This window comes from Camellia sinensis, chromosome 13 (assembly GCF_055761805.1).
Source record: "Camellia sinensis isolate YWXY chromosome 13, ASM5576180v1, whole genome shotgun sequence".
Taxonomy (NCBI): Eukaryota; Viridiplantae; Streptophyta; class Magnoliopsida; order Ericales; family Theaceae; genus Camellia; species Camellia sinensis.
The window spans coordinates 73,029,423-73,051,057 of NC_138973.1; the positions used below are offsets into that span (position 1 = coordinate 73,029,423).

General features: G+C 36.4%; 2 protein-coding genes and 1 non-coding gene across 4 annotated transcripts; 1 reads left to right on the top strand and 2 right to left on the bottom strand.

Annotated features, from left to right (window-relative positions):
- The first annotated feature begins 9,919 nt into the window (after positions 1-9,919).
- LOC114321860 (uncharacterized) lies at positions 9,920-13,555 on the top strand. 2 transcript variants are annotated; one of them, XM_028269090.2, is made up of 4 exons: positions 9,920-10,111; positions 10,676-10,739; positions 10,831-12,189; positions 12,730-13,555. In XM_028269090.2, the coding sequence occupies exons 2-4, from the start codon at positions 10,737-10,739 to the stop codon at positions 13,057-13,059; spliced, it is 1,692 nt and encodes a 563-aa protein (XP_028124891.2). In that variant the 5' UTR covers positions 9,920-10,111; positions 10,676-10,736; the 3' UTR covers positions 13,060-13,555. The 2 variants fall into 2 exon arrangements, with proteins under 2 accessions (XP_028124891.2, XP_028124892.2); XM_028269091.2 differs by lacking the exon at positions 10,676-10,739 and having other exon boundaries at positions 9,978-10,111.
- Positions 13,556-14,139: 584 nt separating this feature from the next.
- TRNAD-GUC (transfer RNA aspartic acid (anticodon GUC)) lies at positions 14,140-14,211 on the bottom strand. The gene has a single exon. It is a non-coding gene; the product is annotated as a tRNA-Asp (tRNA).
- Positions 14,212-14,563: 352 nt separating this feature from the next.
- On the bottom strand, positions 14,564-16,125 carry LOC114321878 (F-box protein At2g26160). The gene has a single exon (XM_028269106.2). The coding sequence runs from the start codon at positions 15,979-15,981 to the stop codon at positions 14,851-14,853; it is 1,131 nt and encodes a 376-aa protein (XP_028124907.2). The 5' UTR covers positions 15,982-16,125; the 3' UTR covers positions 14,564-14,850.
- Positions 16,126-21,635: the final 5,510 nt, after the last annotated feature.

Consider the following 21,635-nt stretch of genomic DNA (forward strand, 5'->3'; position numbering starts at 1 on the left):
GCCACAATACACCAAAATAGAAAAGCAAAAAGTTCAAATCCTTTTAACATCAATTTTCATCAACAGCGGGCAACTCAGGAGCAGTATCAGCAATTTTGTCCAGGCCATCTGCGGGAGGAAAAGTAGAGGAAGCTCCAACTTCCTAAGAAGTAGGAGCCACTTTAACCACATCTCCCGTGGCTTCGGTCTCTAGGGTTTCAACCCCTTCAACATCCATCGTTTCAGCGGCAACATTCACGCTTTGGGTCTTGCTTGCAGAATCATCTTCTGGGGAAACATCGTCTGGAAAAACAGCAGGGGTAGAAATAGTCTTCAAACCCAAGGATCTCAAAAGAACAGGGACATCATGATACAGGGAAGAGCCTTCAGGAACCATCGCAGTGGCTAAGGCACTCGTCCAACCCTTTACAAAGAGCTTGTCTCGCAGCACTAGAACCTCCTCCTTGTACGCCGCCCCAGCTTCATCCCAGCCTTGTTGCCAGTGCTTGGCCTCCAGCGCAGTACGTTCGGCAGGCATCACGGCAATAACGGCCTCCAGTTCGGCCACCTTCCCCTCGAGTTGAGCCTGTGTCCCAATGGCAGCCTCCTTTGATTGTTCAGCAGAAACGACAATCTTGTTCAAACGAAAGGCTTCCCTCTCAGTGGTTCGGCGTCCTTTCTTCTCTGACTCCAAGTTTACCGTCAATCTCTCTATGTTCATTGCAGCCTCCAGCACAGCCCTTTCCAGCTCTTCAGCACGAGTAATGGACAGGTGCATTCTCTGGATACACTGCAAAGGACGACAAAGTTCTTAGAAAAAAAGAAGACAGCAACGCAACAGCAAAGTTAAGTAAAGCGAAGAAAACACTTACAGCAGTCATCATTTGAAGGGTCCCCTTCAAGATAGGAATGTCACGAGGCCCATTATGGTCGGCCATATCAACCGGCAACAACAAAAACTTGGTCAAATCAAAGGCAAAATCTTGTGAAGCAACAACTGAATCAGAGGTGGAAATGGGCCTGCCCTCATGCGATATTGGCAGCTCCCATTTCTCAAAAGCATCATCCTCAACAGGATCCTGAGAAGCTTCCCCCACCACTGCTTTGCCAACCTCCCTTCTTCTCTTTTTTGCTCGTGCAGCGACTGAAGTTGAGGGCTCGGCAGCAGTCACAGGGGTCTCAGAAGCTCCAACTTCCATCTTTACCTCTATGAGGCTCTTCACCTCGGTCTTCTCCAGAGGGGTTTACAAAGAACCGAAGGCACCGAAGGCTCCGAAGGCCTCGGCCTCTAAATCCACCAACACCCTTCTCTTCACCATAGACCCGCTTCCTGCGAAACTGGGGGTAGGGGAGGGCGCTCTCTCAGAAAATGCATCTTGACTCCTGCGACGGCTCGAGATCAAAGGGGTGAGAGACGTGTCAGTCTCGGTATCAGAGTCCAGAAGGGTAGCAGTGAGCCTTGCCTTCTTTAGAATAACGGAACGGTAAGTTGACTGGTAGTCCAATAACTCAGGTGCCGATCTCTTTTTATACCTCAAGCCAACTTTGATGGCTTCAGCATTCTCTCGGTTCGGCCTTCGTTGGAAACGGGAGGACTCTGCAAAAAGAAAGTAACCCATCAGAGCAATATTCAAAAGAGAGTAAGAAACACCAAAGGCATTAGAAGGAGAGGCCCGGACCTGGGTAGCCGTCTTTTTGTGGCATCCGTTCAGACTGAAACACGGTTCCGGCGGGGAACTCCCAATTTCCACCAACTTGTAGGAAATCGTCATTGTGTTTATCCGAATCAGGTAGTCCAGTAACTAAGTGACAATCAGCCGAGCGAACACGCAGGTAATATGTACTATGGTCTTTGTTATGAGAAAGGGTGTAACATCCCAAGATATCCCATATGTCAAGGTTCAGGCCCAGTCGTCTATTGAGGGCAGATACGCCGCAAACAACACAGAAAAGGTTCAGAGATACTTGCATTGGGGTTAACTGGACTTGATGCAGAAAACGGCGCACTAACGGGTCAAGAGGAAACTGAACCCCTCCCTCGACTATTGTTGCGATGGGAAAGGCAACGGTGTTCCTCGTACCCATACGTTTGGCGTCTACTTTCGCCAGTGAAAGGGTAACGTCATGGGGAATATTGTAATCCAGACGAAACATAGCCATGGCCTCTGGGGTATTAACCAAGGAACGGAACTTCCTCATTCGACCAACCTAATGGGACAGAAGTAGGATTCAGATAACAGAGTATGAGACACGGATAGCAAGTGGGCCAAACAAGATGATTAAAACAGAAAAGGGAAAGAGAAGAAGAGTCATGAGACGACTTACAGAGATCATAATAGGGGTAGCGAAGCAAGATCAGCGGCGAAGAAGCCCAAGCGGAGCACCAACGAGATCGGTCCAGAGGAATGGGAAGAAGCTCTATCTCTCTCTTTGGAACTCACTAGAGGAATGAGAAAAGTAAATCAAGGGATTTGAATTGATAGCCTGAGCATTTATTACACCAGTCGGCGTGCAGGTACACGAATCACGACCTTCGGTATGGAGTCGACGCATTATCTCTGCACACCTATCACACGTCGCCACGTGTTACATGAAAGGACGCATGCGGGAATTGTGTGTCAGGATTGAACTGCCGCCAAGGCCGAACTGGGAGAGAACCAAAACGACGCGACGCTTGGAAAGCCAAACAATAGCTCCCTCCAAGGGGAACCTTAGCGCGAGCTAGGGGGCAAATGAAGGGGCTAAATGTGAAATGGGTCAGGTCTAAGCCTTGGGCCGACCCAATCCGACAAAGTCCGAATCCAAGTGGGTCAGATGAGTATATGGACAAACCAGTTGAGCCCAACTTCATGATCAACAGTCCACCCAAGTCCTCAAGCACTTGGGCCCAACCCGCAGTGGAAAGGCTAGCCCAGCCATAGTGCTGGTCTGGGCCGAGCTGCGAAACGGAATTTATGGGCCGAATAGATAATGGGCCAGCCCATCTCCATGAATGATCCTGAAAAAGACCAAGCCGAGGCACATCAGTACCGAACTGAAGTACATGAGTACCGAGCTGGAGAAACCTCACAAAGAAACGTGGGAGCTGTGAGTGCAAGCATGTGCAGGTTGCCACCTTAGCTAGTCCTCCACACCTAGAATCACGGAAGTTGTTGAACCAAAGGAATGTGATTTGTTATCAGCATGCCTACAATGAGTATATGCAATCAATGACAACTACCAGGTGGTCCCCCACCTGGAGCAATGCTGAAAGGACACCTGGCAGTATCCACATTCCATGAAACCATCTTGAGAAGCAAGTAAGGAATACTATATATATTTTATAAACTTCACATTGAAGGTAACGGAATTGGACTGAACTAAGGAGAACTGTTCTAATCACACTTAACATACATTCCTTCTGCGATCACTGATTCCCACGCCGGAGGGGTTATCCGGCCAACCCCGACCGGGCAGCTCTAACGGTGCTTCTTGTGGCAGGAGTCCCGGTCCCTGGATAGTCCAACTGAGTGCGGAGCCCCGATCCACTTTCATCTAGTGCGGAATCCGGTACGCACACTTTTGAAGGTGTATTAATTTATAACAAGAGTTCACTTAAAGTAATAATAATAATAGTAATGAAGCAATTGAATAAAGAACAGAATTACACGCAATCAAGCAAGATAGCGAAACAATGACAGCAGTTATAAATTAAAGAATAAATAGTTCCACCAACTCTCCAAGAAACAATTACACTACTTAGAAAACCAAGCAAAAACACAATAAATATCAATGTAGAATAGTAGTAGCAGTAATAGTAGTAGTAGTAGTGCAGATCAGAAGAAAGATGGCATGACCCAGATAGGAGGACAAATACGGCTAAAAGATTCGCCTTCATAGAAAGGCATTCGGCTTCCATCTTCCTAGTTGTAGATACCCATGTCTTTCCCTCTTCCTCGCTTGAACGACCAGTACTGTTCGGCATAATCGTCGGTGTAATAGATGTAATTAGCCTTAATGCGGGGAAATTTAGAGGTGACCTCAATAGAAATAGAAGCACTGTGACCCAAAAACAGAGAATGATTGTCCTCTAAGCTCCTCATCTTTTTCCATCTCCCATTGCTTGTATTGTGTCGAAATACTAGAAACTCACAAGTCCCGGAATTATCATAATCATCATCATCATGATCAAGTTTATCAGCATCAATGCATATCCATCTCGTAGGACAATGAGTAGTGCCCCCCCCCCAGCGGATTCGACTATGTATGGTCGCTTGTAGACAACTAATTGAATAGGTATTCGTATTCCTCCAACATAGCGTGCCACAGTTGGATTAGAGCCACCAACATCACATTCATAAACACGGCAACAAGCATCGACCCCATAAAATTTGCCATTCTAATAAGTAACATCACAGAAGGCACCATTGCGTGCTTCAATTGTGGTCCAAGTCTTATCTCCAACTCTCCAAAAACCCAGGTATCCAACGCCATAGATAACCATGATTACAAAGTGGTTGTTGTCTTTGTCTTTGTGAGAAGGAGAAGGACTTGAAGACTGTAAAACCCAAGTTGTGTGTAGGATTATTTTATTGGATAGAGTAGTAATTAAATTAATTTATATGGGTCATTTATTAATATCAAAGAATTAGTTATGAGATGGCATTATATTTTCTATTACTTAGATGGGTAATTTTGTAACTTTGAGAAATTAGGTTAATAAGCCCACCTATTAAGTCTTGGGAAACAAACAAAATAGAGGCTGGGAATTGCTCCATAGGCGGCTAGGGTTTGAGAAAGTAAAAGAAAAATTAAAGAAAACAAAACAAAACCAAAGTGAAGAAGAAGGATTCATAGAGTGGTGATTTTTCTTTATTCATCACTTAAGGTAAGATTTATTTTATTGTATTCTTATCTATGATTTTGGTGTTAATATATCAATAGATGATTTTATGGGCATATATGATTAAATAGATATATTGATGTAGTCTATGTTGGGGGTCTCGATTTTGCTCAATTTTAGAGTGTATTTTGCATTCTGTTTGGGTGGTTCATATTTTGAGATTGATATGTGATGGGTTAAGTTTAATGGTGGTGTATTTGTGGGATACAAGATTGACTTCAAGCAATTACAAATTTTTACATGTATATAAACAATAATAGAATAATATGGGTTGAGAATTTCCGAAGCCGTGATGGCTTTGTTTTGATGCCAAATTGTGGGAGTTCCTAATAGGCAATTGGGTTAATTTATTCTATTGTTGTTACAAGAAGAGAAAGATTGGTGCACATAATAATTGTTTATGCGGTGTAATATTTTATTAGGTTTGTGAGATTGAGGTGGATCTTGGTAATTTGAGATTAGCTTGGGAAATATTATTTAGTTGTTTGAGGTAAGTAACCCTCTATCACTGTTGGTTCATTTTTTTTATTCCTATCGAATCGTTTAAAATCATAAATATTTATTTATAGCCTTCATGTTCTCTTAAAATAAAATATGGGTCAAGTATAAAACAACATCGAATATTATTATGAAAATTATTTGAATATTTGGTGAAACTATTCTAAAAATTGTACTAAACGTTTATTCTGAAAATATCGAATGCCTTATTTAAAAGTTGTATATTGTTTGAATTTTGAGCATCACTCTAGTCTGACTATGATTTGGACCCTAGCCAATGGGGGTTATTTATTGGCACAGAAACTAGTTTCTTTTGGGGCTTTACCACCGGCCTATGTGTGGTTCTAGGCCTTGTCACGGGCTAAGTGACCATAGTCATTAAGACTTAGGTTTTGTGAATCAAATCATTGAACCATCTGAATGTCGAACCATCGATTTGAATAACGAATTACTTTGAATTATCTTGTGGGCTTTTCATTTAAAATGTATTGTACATTGTTTATTTTTAGCTATAAAACCACCTTAGAAATAATTGTTCATTTATTGACACTACGCCAAAACAAGGCATTAACGGCGGTTTTTTTAACGGCGGTAACGAAAACCGTTGTTAAAGGTACTATTAACGGCGGTAACGAAAACCGTCGTTAAAGGTATCATTAACGGCGATTTTGTTACCGCCGTTAAAAAAACCGCCGTTAATGCCCACTTTTAACGGCGGTAACAAAACCGCCGCTAATGCCCAATCATTACCGCCGTTAATGATGGCGGTCTTTGCCGACGAAACTCCGGCATGCTCCGGCGAGCTCCAGCGAAACCATCTACAATAAAGTAAAAGTAATGTTTAAATATTTATTTAGGGAATATATTTCATGAAGAGTGGTTATGGTAGAGTGGTTAGTGTGGGTGGATGAGAGGTTGAGGGTTCAAGACTTGGGGAGTGCAAGAAGAAAGAATTACTTTTTGAAAAAATTGAACCTATTTACGGCGGTAAAAAACCGCCGTTTTTTGTCCTATGTTACCGCCGTTTTTGGTCGACTTTTAACGACGGTAATTTACCTTTTTACGACGGTTGTACTTTTTCCGACATGCGCATAAACGGCGGTAACAAAACCGCCGTTAATATCGCCGTTAAAGGCTTTAACAGCGGTTTTACAGCCTTTAACGGCGGTAAAAAACCGCCGCTAAAGCCCAATTTTGGCGTAGTGTGATTTGTATCAAAAATTATATTTATTGTTTATCGATTTATTTATTTATTTTTATATACTTGATCCAGCTAGCAGTGATGGTTGGTTATTTACTGAGCTATCTAGCTTACCCTTATTTTTTTTCAGATTCTGAAGAGTAGAGCTGCTCTTGATTTTTTTACATGTGGGAGTGCCGAGAGTAGGACCATGATTTAAGTACTTGGATTATTGTTTTGTTAGTGGATTAAATTAGTGGACTTTGTGGACATTTTCATATAAGAACTATTTATTTTTATGGATTTTAGCATTATGATAATTAAGGATTTAATTTGAGTATTTTACATTGTAGGTTATGTGATTGGACTCTTAACCTTGCATGCTCACTTAAATGAGTGTGCGGCGTTGTCATGGAACTTGGGGCGTGACAAGGACAAGACTGCCTTCTGTATGCCAATCAAATTGCTTATTAGGCCATCAGGGTCGTAATACTTCAAAGTAGTCACAGGAGGAAGACCAATTTGAACTCGGGAAAAAGGATGAAGTAGATTGAGCTGGCCATCTTGGGAGATAGTAACAAACCATCCAAGCGACTCCATGCATCTCTTTCCCTTTGCTTCTGGTAGCCTCATCACTTTGCAAATCATGCTGCCCTTCCTCAGACTAACAAAACGGCGCTCTTCTTCTTCTTCTTCTTCTTGGGCGAGCATAAGCCATGGAATTTGATGAGACCAACCTCTTTCATTAAAATTCTCCTTCACTGCCGCCACCTGCCAACTTTTGCAAACTCCACCGAAAGCAACGTAATCTTCCACCACATCGATTCGTTTAGCGATGAGGACCAGAACATCTGATATGAGTTCTGCCCACTTCCGCATCTATCTAAATCAATTAAAACACAAACACAAACACAAACACAAAAAGAAAACAAAGACTACCCTTTTCCAGAGTTTGGGGTTATGATGGTGCCCTGATTTATAACTACTACAACCCACGCGCATATTTTAGAGAAGTTACTAAAAAATTACTTACTTAAATAGTTTGATTTTAAAACATTATTAAAATAATATATTTCCAAACGAGTCGAGATCAAGGAGCAATTAATTACCATTGGATTAGAAAGGGCTCCTATTTTATACGGTAAACTACCAATAGGTCCTAATAGTTAGACTTAATTTCCATCAAATCCTATTGAAAATTAGTCTTGATAAAATTGTCGTTAAAAATAATTTTTTCATGATAATTTTTTATATATGTCGCTAAAAATTGACAATTAGTGACTTTTTTGTCATGATTTTTATAAATTGTAGCTAAAACTTACAATTAGTGATTTTTTTTATGACAAATTTTTTCCATAGGACCTATTGGACAATAAGTCTACTTATTAGACTTATACATAAGTACCCATATTTTATATACCTCTCTTAACATTACCCCCGAATCCAAATCCTTCGCCTAATAAGAAAAGGATACACGTACACTTATGGATTCATACACTCATGTTTGAAGAAAATACACTTCATCTTACATTTTGGGTAAGAATGGGACTCTTAAGGAGATTAAACCTAACTCAATTAGGAAGAAGAATTTTAGATAAGGAATACTTGCTAAGCAAGTAGAGTCCTAGATGGAAAATGAAACCTAGGATGAGGCATGACACTCACACCCCATGGGTTGAGGTACACATTATTAGCTTTAGTATTTACGCTATTGAGTATTCTAGAGAGAGAAAGTTGTTGACTTTAGTATCGGAGCACCTATATGGAAAGGCCGGATGGAGCACTAACAGTTCTTTGTCTAGCAAATTATCAGCAAATTCATTTAGAAGATTAACTTTGTTCTCCAATTTTTACGAGAAGATCTTATTGATCGTGTGTGGTCAAGTTAGATTTTAGTACACACACATGATGCTTTAAGTCCTCTTTTATTAATAATTCATGAGTTGTATAGATGAAAAGATAATGTTGTCATTTTTTTTTACTAAAATGTATATTTATTTTTATTTATTTCAATATTAATTTTAATCGTTTTAATCATATTAAAAGATATATTAATGTAAACTAACTGTTTTTTTTGTGTCAAACCTCGAGAATTGAATGTCATTTACCAAAAAAAATTAGAGAGAGAGAGAGAGAGAACAGTACACACGGCAGCAGCATGACTCAGGAAGAATGCCTTTTTAGTTAGTGGACATGAACAGAGGCTTGGCAGCTCTGTTTCCCAACCCTGCTCTTCTTCTTGTGAGAGAGGGATACAATCATCACCACCAGTCAATCATTTTTTCCTCTCTCAATAAGGCTTTTTTTTTTTTTTTTCCTTCCTCTCTACAGTCAACACCTCTCTTCTTCTGTTTATTATACTTCACAGGTATTTATTGGTCATGTTAGTGATCCTTCTCCCTTTTTACCCATCTACTTTTTGGATTCTTTGAGACTTCTAACTACCCTTTTGGTCACATCTGACTGTTCTTGAAGAGTAGTATGCTTTGGCTTCTCTGTCTACGAAGCACAGTACTTCAAAAATGGTATCGTACGAGTATTGGATATTTATTGGGTGCAGATATGTGTATCGGTACGGTGATACGTGTACCGGATATGCCGAATACATACCTGGTATGGCAAATACATTTGGATACATTGTGGGTACGGCATGGGTATGCCGTGGGTATGGCAGTAGTTCGGTGAGTTTTTTTTTTTGCAACTACTAGAATTTATTATAGCCTTAGTTCGGTGAGTTTTTTTTTTTGCAACTACTAGAATTTATTATAGCCTTTATTATTCTTTTTTCAATCTTGAAAGTATCAAATAATTTATTTCCAACACCCTTTACTCATGAGTTATAATTTTGCTTTCTTTTGCATCCTGTTTTAGACAATCAAAAAATAAAAATAAAAATAAAGAATTATATAACTTTTTAGATAAGTTGTTCTCTTTTTAGTTTTGATATTGAAATTTTGATTTGTATGTTGGATGTTTAGTTTAAAAAAAAAAAAAAATTTGACATACCCTAGCCATATTCGTATCCTACTTTTTAAAAAATTTACTGTACTCATTCCCCGTAGCCGTACCTGCACCCGTGCTTCAATTGCCACTTATAGTTTCAGATGAAGACTTTGAGCTCAAGAGATTGGAAGATATGATTAGCTCTACTTGCAGTTTGTTGGGTTTTTCTTTGGATTCACTTCTCTGAGATCTAATGGGGTACGGTATGTCCATTTTCACAAGCATTTGTGCTTAATTTCTTTCTTTTTCATTTTTTTTTTTTTTGGCTTGGAATCCAAGAGTGTTTATGAAGATGTTGTTTTTAATGATTTTGCTTCTTTATTACTCTTAACAGACAGACTAACACCCATTTTGGGCTTTCATTGATACCTTAAGGTTGTTTGTTAGTTGAAGGGTTTCAGTTTCATGTTGAATTATTATTTGTAGGGTCCATAAATTTGCTATTATCTAAATATAAAAATCTTTTGAACTGGTGCTTCACGAATAAAAAAATTTAAGGAAAGTTGGGCTTTCAAGTTTACTAGTTTGCTTGTGGACATTTTTTTCGCCAATTCAATTCAAGCACATGGGTATGGTTTTTTGTATGTTCTTTTAATTGGGTGTTATTCTCTGAGATCTTGCTTTTGTGTATAATTTGTGGATTTTTATTTGCTCATCTCAACAGTTAAAGTCATAGAGAGTTGTCTTGAGAGTTTAGTTTGATGATAAAATAAGCATTTAAATGTACACATTATTTGGTAAAGATGAAGTCCTTTCACCTAGTAGAAGTTGTGATGGTTTAGCATTGTAGATGGCTTTTGCAATGGCATATAATACAACATAAGTTGATTTTCATTTTTTTTATTTTTTATTTTTTATTATCAACCATTTCAATCAAAATCCCATCAAAAATTTGCATTTGAAATCTTTGATTCTTGGTTTTCTGAGAAACCAATTTATGTGCTATACCAAGAATTTCGGTACAAGATACATTATTTAGGAAATCATTTTTCAATTCTAATTCTCAGTTTAATTCTGATTTAGAGTTCAATTTTTTTTTTTTTTTTATTTATTGTAGAAGATTGCTAGCATGTTGTTTTTCAATTCTCTCTAGGTATTTATCTCTGTGTTTGTGCTTTCTCTATTTTCGATAGATTGTAGATCTGTTAACATGACCGGGCATGGAATTGGAATTCTTTAAATATTGCAAATTGGATGGTAGCCCAAAAACTAAACTTCCATCAACTTGGTGTCATTCAAAAGTTGAAAAGAAAAACTTTACAGAGATTAACTTTCATCACTATTGCAGTTCATCTTGGAAAAGCATTCCACCCCGGACTCTTTGCTAGAAGAGAATCAAGTGCTAAAGCGCAATTATCAAAGCTCCAGAGAAGTGAGGAAGATGAAGAAGATTGGAGCTGAGGAGGATAGGAGAAAAATTGAATTAACAGAAAGCAATGCCATCGCTTTCTCATTAGGAATTGTCGACTCTTTGTGTAGCTCTGATGAAGATAGCTCGCTAAATTCAAACTTATGTACACCTTTTGTTCCCACGGACAACATAGAGCCGTGCTCTAGATCCAGTAGTACAAAAGCACGTTTCAGTCCTATCAGAAGCTTGATTAATCCATTCACAAAATCCAAGTCTCAGCGAAGTCCTTTGGGTCCTGCAAGTGGCTCTCGTGGGCTTCCACTATCTCGGATGTCAAGCCTCAGGAGGACAAACACGTTGCGGAAATCTTTATCAAATGATTTCTCAAACACTTTGCATAGTCCTGATTTTGGTTCTCAGTTTGTAAAAAGAGATCTCTGTAAAAATTCAGCCGTTTCAGGTTCACCAGGTCACTTGCACGGATGCCTCAAGTTGGAAACTAAGCACGGGGTGCCATTTTTTGAGTTCTCGTTGAATTTCACAGAAGACATTTTTATGGCCCAGACATGGAAAACAGAAAACGCTTTAAATTTGGTGTACACTTTTCACAACAGAAGAAAGAGTAATGCTGGCGGATGGGGATTGAAAAATTGGAACAAAGAGTACTCTATGGTGGGACAAATGAAGGTTTCGTGTTATTTATGTACAGAGCTAAAAGATGTTGGGGCTTTCGACAACTCTATGGTGACTGAGTTTGTATTGTACGATGTTGTGCACGGTGTTGTTAGACCTCCCAAGAGTTCTAATCAAAGCCCAGCACGTGGAACTTGTGAGTTGGATGATGTGCCAGATCAATCGAGGCTCAAACTTCAACCAAAACATGTTGTGGACAATACCCATTTTGATTCATCAACTCCAAAACCTTGGGCACCTAAAGATTTGCATCCAAGCCTTGAAATAGCGGCCATTGTCATACAAGTCCCATTTGGAAAGAGTGATCAAACACATCCAAATTTGCTTGACCTCTCTGCGGCTGAGAAGAGAAAGGAAGGCATTCTTGATTGCTCAAGCCCCACAAAGGTAAATGTGGTTGTCCCTTTTGGAAACCATAGTTTGCCCAATAATGAGAACCATGGTCCTTCACCATTACTTGATCGGTGGAGGTTGGGTGGAGGCTGTGACTGTGGTGGTTGGGACATGGCATGCCCGCTTACTGTTTTTGGCAATCCCAATATTCAGAGTGCTGAAGATCATAGGCTCATGGAGAATCAGCAGCCTTTGGAGCTTTTTGTTCAGGTAAACTTCTCATCCGATATGGCAGATAACATATCAAATAATTGTTTTCCCAAGTGATTCACATGTTTGTGACCCATTTTGCTTTTTAAATGAATTCATTTGTTCTTCCTATGCTCATGTAAGTTTGGATCATTAACCATTCAATATGTTCACGGTGATATTTCATTATCATCTCTATCTCGTTTCCAGTGATTTGAATGACTTTGTAGGGTATTGACTACATTTTAGACAACAAAAATGGTGTTCTTTAATTCCATTAAAACACAATATGGTGATTTCATTTTTTTTCATTTTTCTCTTAGTGTTAAACAAGTTAAGCAACATATGTATGGCCTTTGTGCCAAACAAGTCAGAACAAATTTACTTTTACAACTTTTGCAATTACACATGCATAACAAAGACAATTTTTTTCTTTTTGTATCAGTAAAACTTTATTTGCAAAGCAACCTTCAGAAATAAATTCTTAGTGGCTGCCCTTTTGCTTTCTAGTAAATTTGGCCCATCTCTCACAAACTATTACTTCATTCCACTTGTCTACAGGGATCAAAAGAAAATACACCGGCATTGACCATGACTGTTATTGAGGAGGGATGGTATTCAGTTGACTTCCACGCACAATTATCTCCATTACAAGCATTCTCCATTTGCGTTGCTATATTGCATGGCACAGAAGCCTCAATTGCTGTTGGGCAAGAGAGAGCCAACAAATTGTTGAAAAGGAATTCGCTTAAAGTGTTTATTGAGGAAGAAGTTAAAATTTTAATTGATGCAGTTACAGAGGAGGAAAAGAGGAAAGCCATCAAGAAGATGGAAGAAATCCCAAAATCCTTTAAACTCAACCCACCCTTTTCTCCAATTGATCGGGCGTAGACACATTTTGGCTTTGCTTATTAAGGCACAAATGCATTATCAGTTAATTCTAGATTGGGATTATAGGTAATGGGCTGCGCGTTTGTACTACTTTAAGCAAGTTTACTACAATGGAGGGACCGTGCTACATCTTCTAGCGAGGCTCTACATAATTTGTTCAAACTTTCACTTTTTATAGCAAGATTCAAACAACCCACAATACTGTCCGTAATGTTAGTAGATAGTGAAGGAAAAGAAGTAATCATTCAATTTTTGAGAGATGGTAGTTCTTTCACTTCTGTTCTTGTAATTTTTATGATGGGTAAATGTTTTAGGGAACGTAGATTCTGAGAATGATGAAATAGAGCTTCCACCGTGACGGGTTTGAAGGCAAGAAGATCACTTGTATATTTTCAGAAGTCTCTTTATCTCTAGAATAAATGGTAAATGGTGTGTACTCTTTATCTTATTCTTCTGTGAACTATATAGCAATTTTCAGAAACATTTGTTTATCTCACAGTGGGAATTATGCATTTATATAGTTTAAATAACCTCTTAACCCTTTGCACTCTTTCTCACTTGTGAGTAAAGTTCTACTGACACACAAAATCAATCATCCAAAGAACTGACCATAAAAAGAATTGGTGGTCATGCACACAGGTTGGGGGCTTCCGTCATAGAAGAGTTCGCTAAACTCACAGTGAGGCCACGTGTTTGACGTGTATGGCGACTTGGTCGGTTCCATATCTGTAGAATTGTTGTGGTGTCCATCTAGCCTTTAAATTTTTGCACTCTTTTCTCACTTGTGAAGAGTAATTCTATGGGCACAATCGGCCAAAAAACCACAAAAAGTATTGGTGACCATACACGTAGACAGTAGCGTAGGACAATAGAGCCCGCTACAAGAGTGTTTGCTCAACTCACAATGGGATTTCATTGTGTAACGTGTATGACCACCTGTATATTATGTGGTCAGTTTACTATCCTTAGAATTATTGTTATTAGAATGAAAGCACAGAACCAAAATAAAAATAGGGATACAGTGAAAAGAGAAAGAGCACAAAAAGAGAGGCAACAAACTTTAAAAATATCAGAAAGTTACGCCGTTGCCGGGGATCGAACCCGGGTCACCCGCGTGACAGGCGGGAATACTTACCACTATACTACAACGACTTGGATGTTTCCTATGTTCAAATTTCTTTAACTTGTTTGAATTAAATTCCTTTGAAGTGTACAAATACAAGCCAATGCTTAATTCTTAGGGACAATTACAACTCAGTAATTGTTCAAAAATATTTTTTAATCAGTGGTAAAATTTATAAATATTAATAATTAAATTTATAACTTTGTCACTAATTTGACTGATATGTAATTTTTCCCCTAATTCTTATACTCTTTTGAACATATAATAATAAAGAAGAAAGAAAATCACATCTACCTTGCTCAAAATGTAGACAAGATTATCACAAAGACAAAATTAATACAATTAGAACGATGAAGACAAAATTATCACAAAGACAAATTATAGAAACTAAAAATATAATTTGAAATAATATTAATAGCACCTTGCCCAAAACGGCCCCAACTTCTTTCCATTCCTTTAAACAAAAGCATTCTACAACAAACTTGAATTTATTGAAAATTCCTTGTATTCTAATAAAATGCCTGATAATGAATATCAAATTTACATAAAACACAAAAGATAGAAACTGTTAAGAGTAAAATACTTTGAACATATGGGTTATTTTCATAGAACAAAGATAAAAGGTTCTGTGTTCTCTTTCACCGTGCCATGCGGCTAATCTCATGGTCTCACCAAGGAATTGGAGTAACCCAAACAGCAGGAAGGGGAAGCTTTGTTGATACAATGTTTGTTGGGTAAAGTGGCTCAATGGTTGAGTCCTCCAAGTTGAACACACCCGTGTCATATCCTGAACTTTTAATGTACCTGTTTGTACAACACAAATCATCTGTAAAATATATGCAATTGCCTTTAATCCCAGGCACATCAGATTCAGACAGTGACACCGATTGATTCAATCCCAGAAACAGAGCAAATTTTCCCAAATTCCTCACTCCAACCCACTTGTTCTCAATAAAATCTAACTTGTACACTTCAAAACCAGTGGTGTGGTACCCTAATTCATTGTCATGAAATAGACGAAGAACTTGAAATAATTCACCTCCTGATTCAACCAAGTAACGTTTTTCAAGCCTAGGAAGATTAGGCAATTTAGTCAATCTGATGAGAATTGGATTTGGATTGAAATTGAACTCTAAGGCAGAGAGGCTTCCACTAGAGTGCACCACATAGAACTTTCCATGATGAAAAATGGAGTCAAGGTGACCAAGAGGTCCATCAGAAGGGACTGTGGTGGCGGAGTCTATGGAGGTCCATGAAGGGTCGCCTAGTCTGCACAAGGCTAATGCTCCATAACCGTAGATCAATAGGACCATGATGCAGTTTGAGTCTGATGATGGTGGGGTTGAGGATAGAACAGCTTTAGTTATGGGCCAATCAGAGGAGGTTTTAGATGAGAGAGTTGTGAGATCAGGGAGTGGATATTGGATCCCTGTGACAGGGTTTAGGACTTGCATGGCCATGTGGGTGGTGTCTATTGTGACCAGCCATCCTTGATGGGACCCACAACATGTGGTGCTTTTAGGTACAAATAGCTGTCGAAGGTAGTTGTGGCGGCGGCGGTGGCAGTGATGGATTGTTGTGATGGGTAGGAAAAGAGAGGGTTGGGTGGTGGCGGTGGTCTGTGAGTTGGATGAAACTATGAGGCCGGGAAGTTGGTAGCGGTGGCGGTGGAGATCGTGTTTGGCGGCAGATCTCCATGATGAACAAGCGGCGCTGAAGTGGATGTAGTCTGAGAGATTGGTGGTTTGTTTTAGAATTAACAGTAAGATGTCTTCAGAGAGGCTGGACCAGTTGGACATGTCTATCAAAACTCTGCTTTTCTTTTTCTTCTTCTTTTTTTTTTTTTTTTTTTTTGAGAGAGAGAGAGAGAGAGAGATTTATTAATTGGGAAATCGAGTCTGAAACTATGGCAGCGTGTTTGTAAATTCTATATCTATCTATTTATGGTGGTGTATTGAGATTGGAATTGGTCTTAAAAAGGGAACTTATGGCGGTTGCTATTTAAGATCTTTTGAAGAGTCAATAATCAATAATCAAATAAGGAGCAGCTAGCCTCCCCTCTGAGATTGGATTGGATTGGATGGTACTGTTTAGTTTATGGGAGCTTATTATGATTCTATTTTGATAATTCGAACCGTTCGATGTATAGAACTCGTCGAGTACTATATGCTTGTAAAAATTCATATTGATCGGATATCGATAACTATTTCGTTTGATCAATTTTTTATCAACCGTTAATTTGTTCACCGTCCATTTTTTTTTTTATACAAAACTAATTTGATTACATAATTATCGATATCCGATCAACGTGATTTTTTATATATAGTATTCGACGAGTTCTACATATTGAACGATTTAAATTATTAAAACGAGATCTATGGTGAGCCCTCACGAACTGAAGAAGACCGCCAATCCGATCTCAAACTAGAGGTAAGTTGCATCCAATAAAATAAATTTAAATTTAGATGCCACATGAGCATTATACAATATTCCCATGCAACAAGGATGAGACTGTACCAAGTGAAAAGTTGAGAATTATTGCAATATTAACTAGCACTAATTCTAGTTTTTCTGTACTTTTATCAATAATAAAATAAATTTAAATTTAGATGTCACATGAGCATTTGTGGGGATATATTTTCTGAGTACTAATACGTGGCAAGGTGACACCGATGTGTCAGCCGAGGTGCCACGTGTCCTGGTCGTGACGCCGAGGTGATCTCGACAAGGCCGAGATTATCTCCGAAGATATCGAAATCCGAGATAAGTGGATAAGGGACAAAAGTCCTAGAATGAAAAGGGAACTCAAGCTGGATGAGGGACAAGAGTCCTAGAATAAGAGAAGACTTCAGTTTGTATTAAGATAAGACTCTTAGAGAGTTTATCCTAATCTTACTGGGAGTCTAAAATTAGCAGTAATCCTGAGTCCATAGAAGTTAGGCTTCTATTGGGACTAGGTTTATGTTGGCTATAAAAGAGAGGCACCCCCACGGGTCTAAGGTATGCTTTTTAGACTCAAGCTTGTGAGTTGAATAATTGATTATCTTTGAGAGATATACTGACTTGATCGTCAGAGTGCCCCCGGGTGGACGAACCACCGCGGGATTCTTATATTTCTGTTGCAGGTCAGTCAGGTGCCATCTATTCTACCAGTGCTCTCTAGCTGAATTACTGAGTTTACAGTGTGATCGAAAAATTTCTCACACAATAATATTCCCACACAGAAAGGATGAGATTGTACCAAGTGTGAAAAGTTGAGAATTATTACAGTATTATACTAAAACACAAACATAACCAATTCCATCAAACACTTTTGTTAATAGATTAAAATAGTCAGAAAGAAAATTTAAAAATCACTATAAATTATCATATTATTCTTTATTTTTTTACATAATTTTTATAAAAAAAATTAAAAAATTAATTAAAATAATTAATTCCAAAACGAATAAGTCTTTACAAAAATAAATATAATTATTAAAAAAAAGTATAAAATAATGTGGACATCTAGTGTGTAAGACTAGCTTGTGTTATAATAATTCGCCTTGAATTCTTCGGTTGGTGGTTTTTGAGTCTTCAAAACTTCGCAATGATCTTGTCTATTTAGGACAAAAATTTGGTACTTCAAGTCACGCTAGTTAGTCACTTTCTTAAAGACAATATTTGCACTCACAAAAAAGTGTGTAGGGGATTACAGCAAATTTTCCTTTAGGATACAATGAAGCCTGATCTAAAGATCAAATCTATTGGCGTCTATACTGACGATAGTAGATCAGAATACTCTTGATATAATCAAGAAAACCAAGACACTAATAATCAAAACTACAGAACTTGATTACCAGTAAGAAAAACAAAAATTTGCTTAAGAAACTTTTGATTGAAAACTCTAAATCAAAAGAGAGAGAGAGAGAAAGAGAGAGAATTACAGGAATGAATTCTGAATTTTTGAATGGAATGAAATGGCTGATTTCACAACCTATTTATAGGCCTTGATGCACCTGATCGAATGATCATGTCCCTTGATCGCATCCGATCAGATCTGACCGTTGGATCGACGATCTATGGTGAAGATAATTCTCACACTGAATAGACCCATTGACTAATCACACTTGATCATGATCGGGTGCCATCCTATCCGTACGATCGCGCGCATCTCTAATCAACAACTATGATCAACCCACTCTAAATCGAACACATAACGGATTGATCGGTTTGTTGACTCATCGCCAACGGATGACACGTCACTACCACGTGGAGCTGACTGTATTCCACGTTACCCATGTCACGTTAGATCCACGCTATCGCTCTAACTTGTCCGATGCAAATAGGAAAGCGCCCTTATGGCATGTTGCTAAGTGCAAAGTACGCCATCAAACGCCACACAGCCCACTGCGCACGCCGCGTGCATGTGGTGCGAAGTACCATCCTTACGGTGTGGATGCATGCACACTAGCTTTCACCTCACAATTCCATATTCAAAGGAATATTCTATGTAACACTTTATTAAGTGTTCCATATTTTCCTCTCTTTCTCATATGGGACACAGTCTCAAGCTTATTTCATGCTTTCCAAAGAAAAACCTGAAAAGTTTTTGAAAACACCCAAAAATAAATTATAAATTTGAAAAGTCATTTTGAAAATTCCTCAACAACTGATGACTGACTACACTACCTACACATCGATGCCATTTTCTACAATTTAAATATTAATACTCAGGCCTCGTTTAGTGTAACTATTAAAGCAGATTATAAATTATAACTTAATAGATTATAAATTATGACTTTAATCAAAAACTGTTAATTTGTTTGGTGTAATTGTTGGATTATAAATTTAAGTTACTGTGTTTGTTAAATAAACTGTGAAGTAACTTTTTCAATTAATTTTTATTTTTTGTTATTCACTACTTGTCTACATTTCTCATAAATAATAATAATAATAATCTATAGTCTGTTTGGGTCTTTTTTTATTTTTAAAAAGATAAAAAATAAAAAATAAAAAATCTAAGAGTATAACTGTAAATTAATATGTCCACAGTAGAAACTGATAATCAGAAATAAGTGGTGAGCAGCTTCTCAGAATCAATTTTTGTAAGTTAAAATAAGTTGTTAGAATAAAAAACTGTTTGAAATAAATTTAACCAAACAATTCAAAATAATTTTTAAAAAACTAAAAACTATAAATTAGCTCAAAAAAAATCTAAACAACCACATCGTTTGACTTTTATTTAAAAAAGCCCAAACAAACCCATCGTTTCACTTTTGTTTATACTAATAACCAGATTCACAGTTTAACCAGGAATGTGAGTTAGTCTGACTAAAGATACAAGTGGTGGTTTCGTCAGAGTCCAAAAAAAAAATTAATAATCATAGAATCAAATCATTCAATTTTATTAGTTAAGATTGAAACCGATCACAAGCTCCAGTTGATCTGTGTAACGCACGTATTTTTTGTTTTTTTAAAAAAAAAATATTTGATGATATAATATGTGTTATAAAAGAATAATTTTAATTTTAATTTAAAATTTTAAAGTATGATTTTAATTATTTATTTTAATAATATTGTCATTATCGTTTTATAAAATTGTTATTTGAATATTTATATATATTAATTTTAGTTAAATTATTTGTATATTTTGAAAATGTTAGTTCAATTGTATTATAAAAGTGTAATTATCATATAATAATTTTGTATGATACATATTAAATTATAAAATAGTAAAATAAATACTCATTTTAATATTAAAAATAATAGTTAAATTAGAAGAAAAATTAGTAACATAAAATTAAAAGTAATTCTAATTAGTTAATTTTCTTTTATATTCATTTGGAAAATAAAAATATGTAGAGATAGAAATTATATAAAATTTATCAAAAAAATTAAATATAAATATGTTGTAATAGGACTATCATATAATGATTTTATATGATATGTATATATATATATATATATATATATTAAATTATAAGATTATAAAATAACTACTCTTAATTAAATTAAAATATCAAGTATATAAAAGAAATTCAACAACGACTAACCAAAAAGAATCACATAACAACATTTAAATCCAAAAGGAAAATATAATCCAAACCATAGTACATCTCATTATGTGAAAGTGATTAATCATCTGTAATATGATGTCAAAACATAAAAGAACTTACTATTCAACAATTAAAAAAATAACTCAAGTAATAAATTCAAACTTTAGAGGTTTCTCAAGAGTATCATTGTTGTGCAAATTTTTCCTTATGTGAGCTGTGATTATATAAAATAATATAAGAAATGAAATATAATTTAATATATAGAATTACTATAAAATTTAAACGACAAATCCATAATATAGTTTAATATAGAATTGGTATTGAGTATAGAATAATACATGGGAAAATAAGAAGGAAACAAAGAAGGCACTTTAGCATTAAAAAAAAATCCTAATACCCTTAAAAGAATTAAGAAGAAAAACTCGAAATGCAAAATTGATGATTAAGTTTGTGGATTATCTCAATTTACGATGAAAAATATATGGGGAAAAAAAATGTTTGTTAAATAGAGTCCATATAAAATAGGTAAAATTAATATAATTTAAATTATGTTTGGATTTATATAAAATAAGTAAAGTTAGTATAATTTAAATTATGTTTGAATTTGTGTAGAACTCTAGATAATTTATCAAATAGAATCCATATAAAGTAGATAAAGTTACTATAATTTAAATTATGTTTGGATTTGTGTAGAATTTTATATGTAATTAAGAAAATACATGTTAACGTAATTGTCTTAGAAAAAAATAAACCGTTATAATGTGCCACTTAAGTATAAAAAAAATATTATTTTTAATAATATATATATGAGGAAAGAATTCACATGAAACATTGAGGGTTTTATAAAAGAAATTTACAAACCGTTCTTATTAATAAGACTTATTTATCTATAAATTTTGACTGATAAATTTATTACTATAAATTTATTCATAAAAATGAAAGACTGATAAATTTATCGCTCAATAAAAAATAATAGGACTTAAAGTCTTCTTAAGGAGATTAGTTGGTAATTACTCTTTTTATTATAAAACATGTAAAATTCCACATCATAATATAAAATGATGAAAAATGATGAGTATGTCCCCTTGCCTTTATTACAAACAACTCCACTCCACTACGTAGCTCGAATTATCAACGGCTCGAATGGCCCGAAATCCCAAAACGACGTCATTTTGAATTTTTTTTATTTTTATTTTAGCGGTAAGATTTATTCTCTTACGGTAAGATAATTTTTCCGAACCAAGTCTGAATCATTCTCTTACCGGTAAGAATGCCAAAACGACATCGTTTTGACATTCGAGGCATTTGAGCTCTCACACATTTGAACTCTCACGCATTTTCCTATTACAAAATTTATAACATTGATCATTTATTTTCTAATCCTTAAAAAATCAAATTAACTACAAAAATATTTGAAA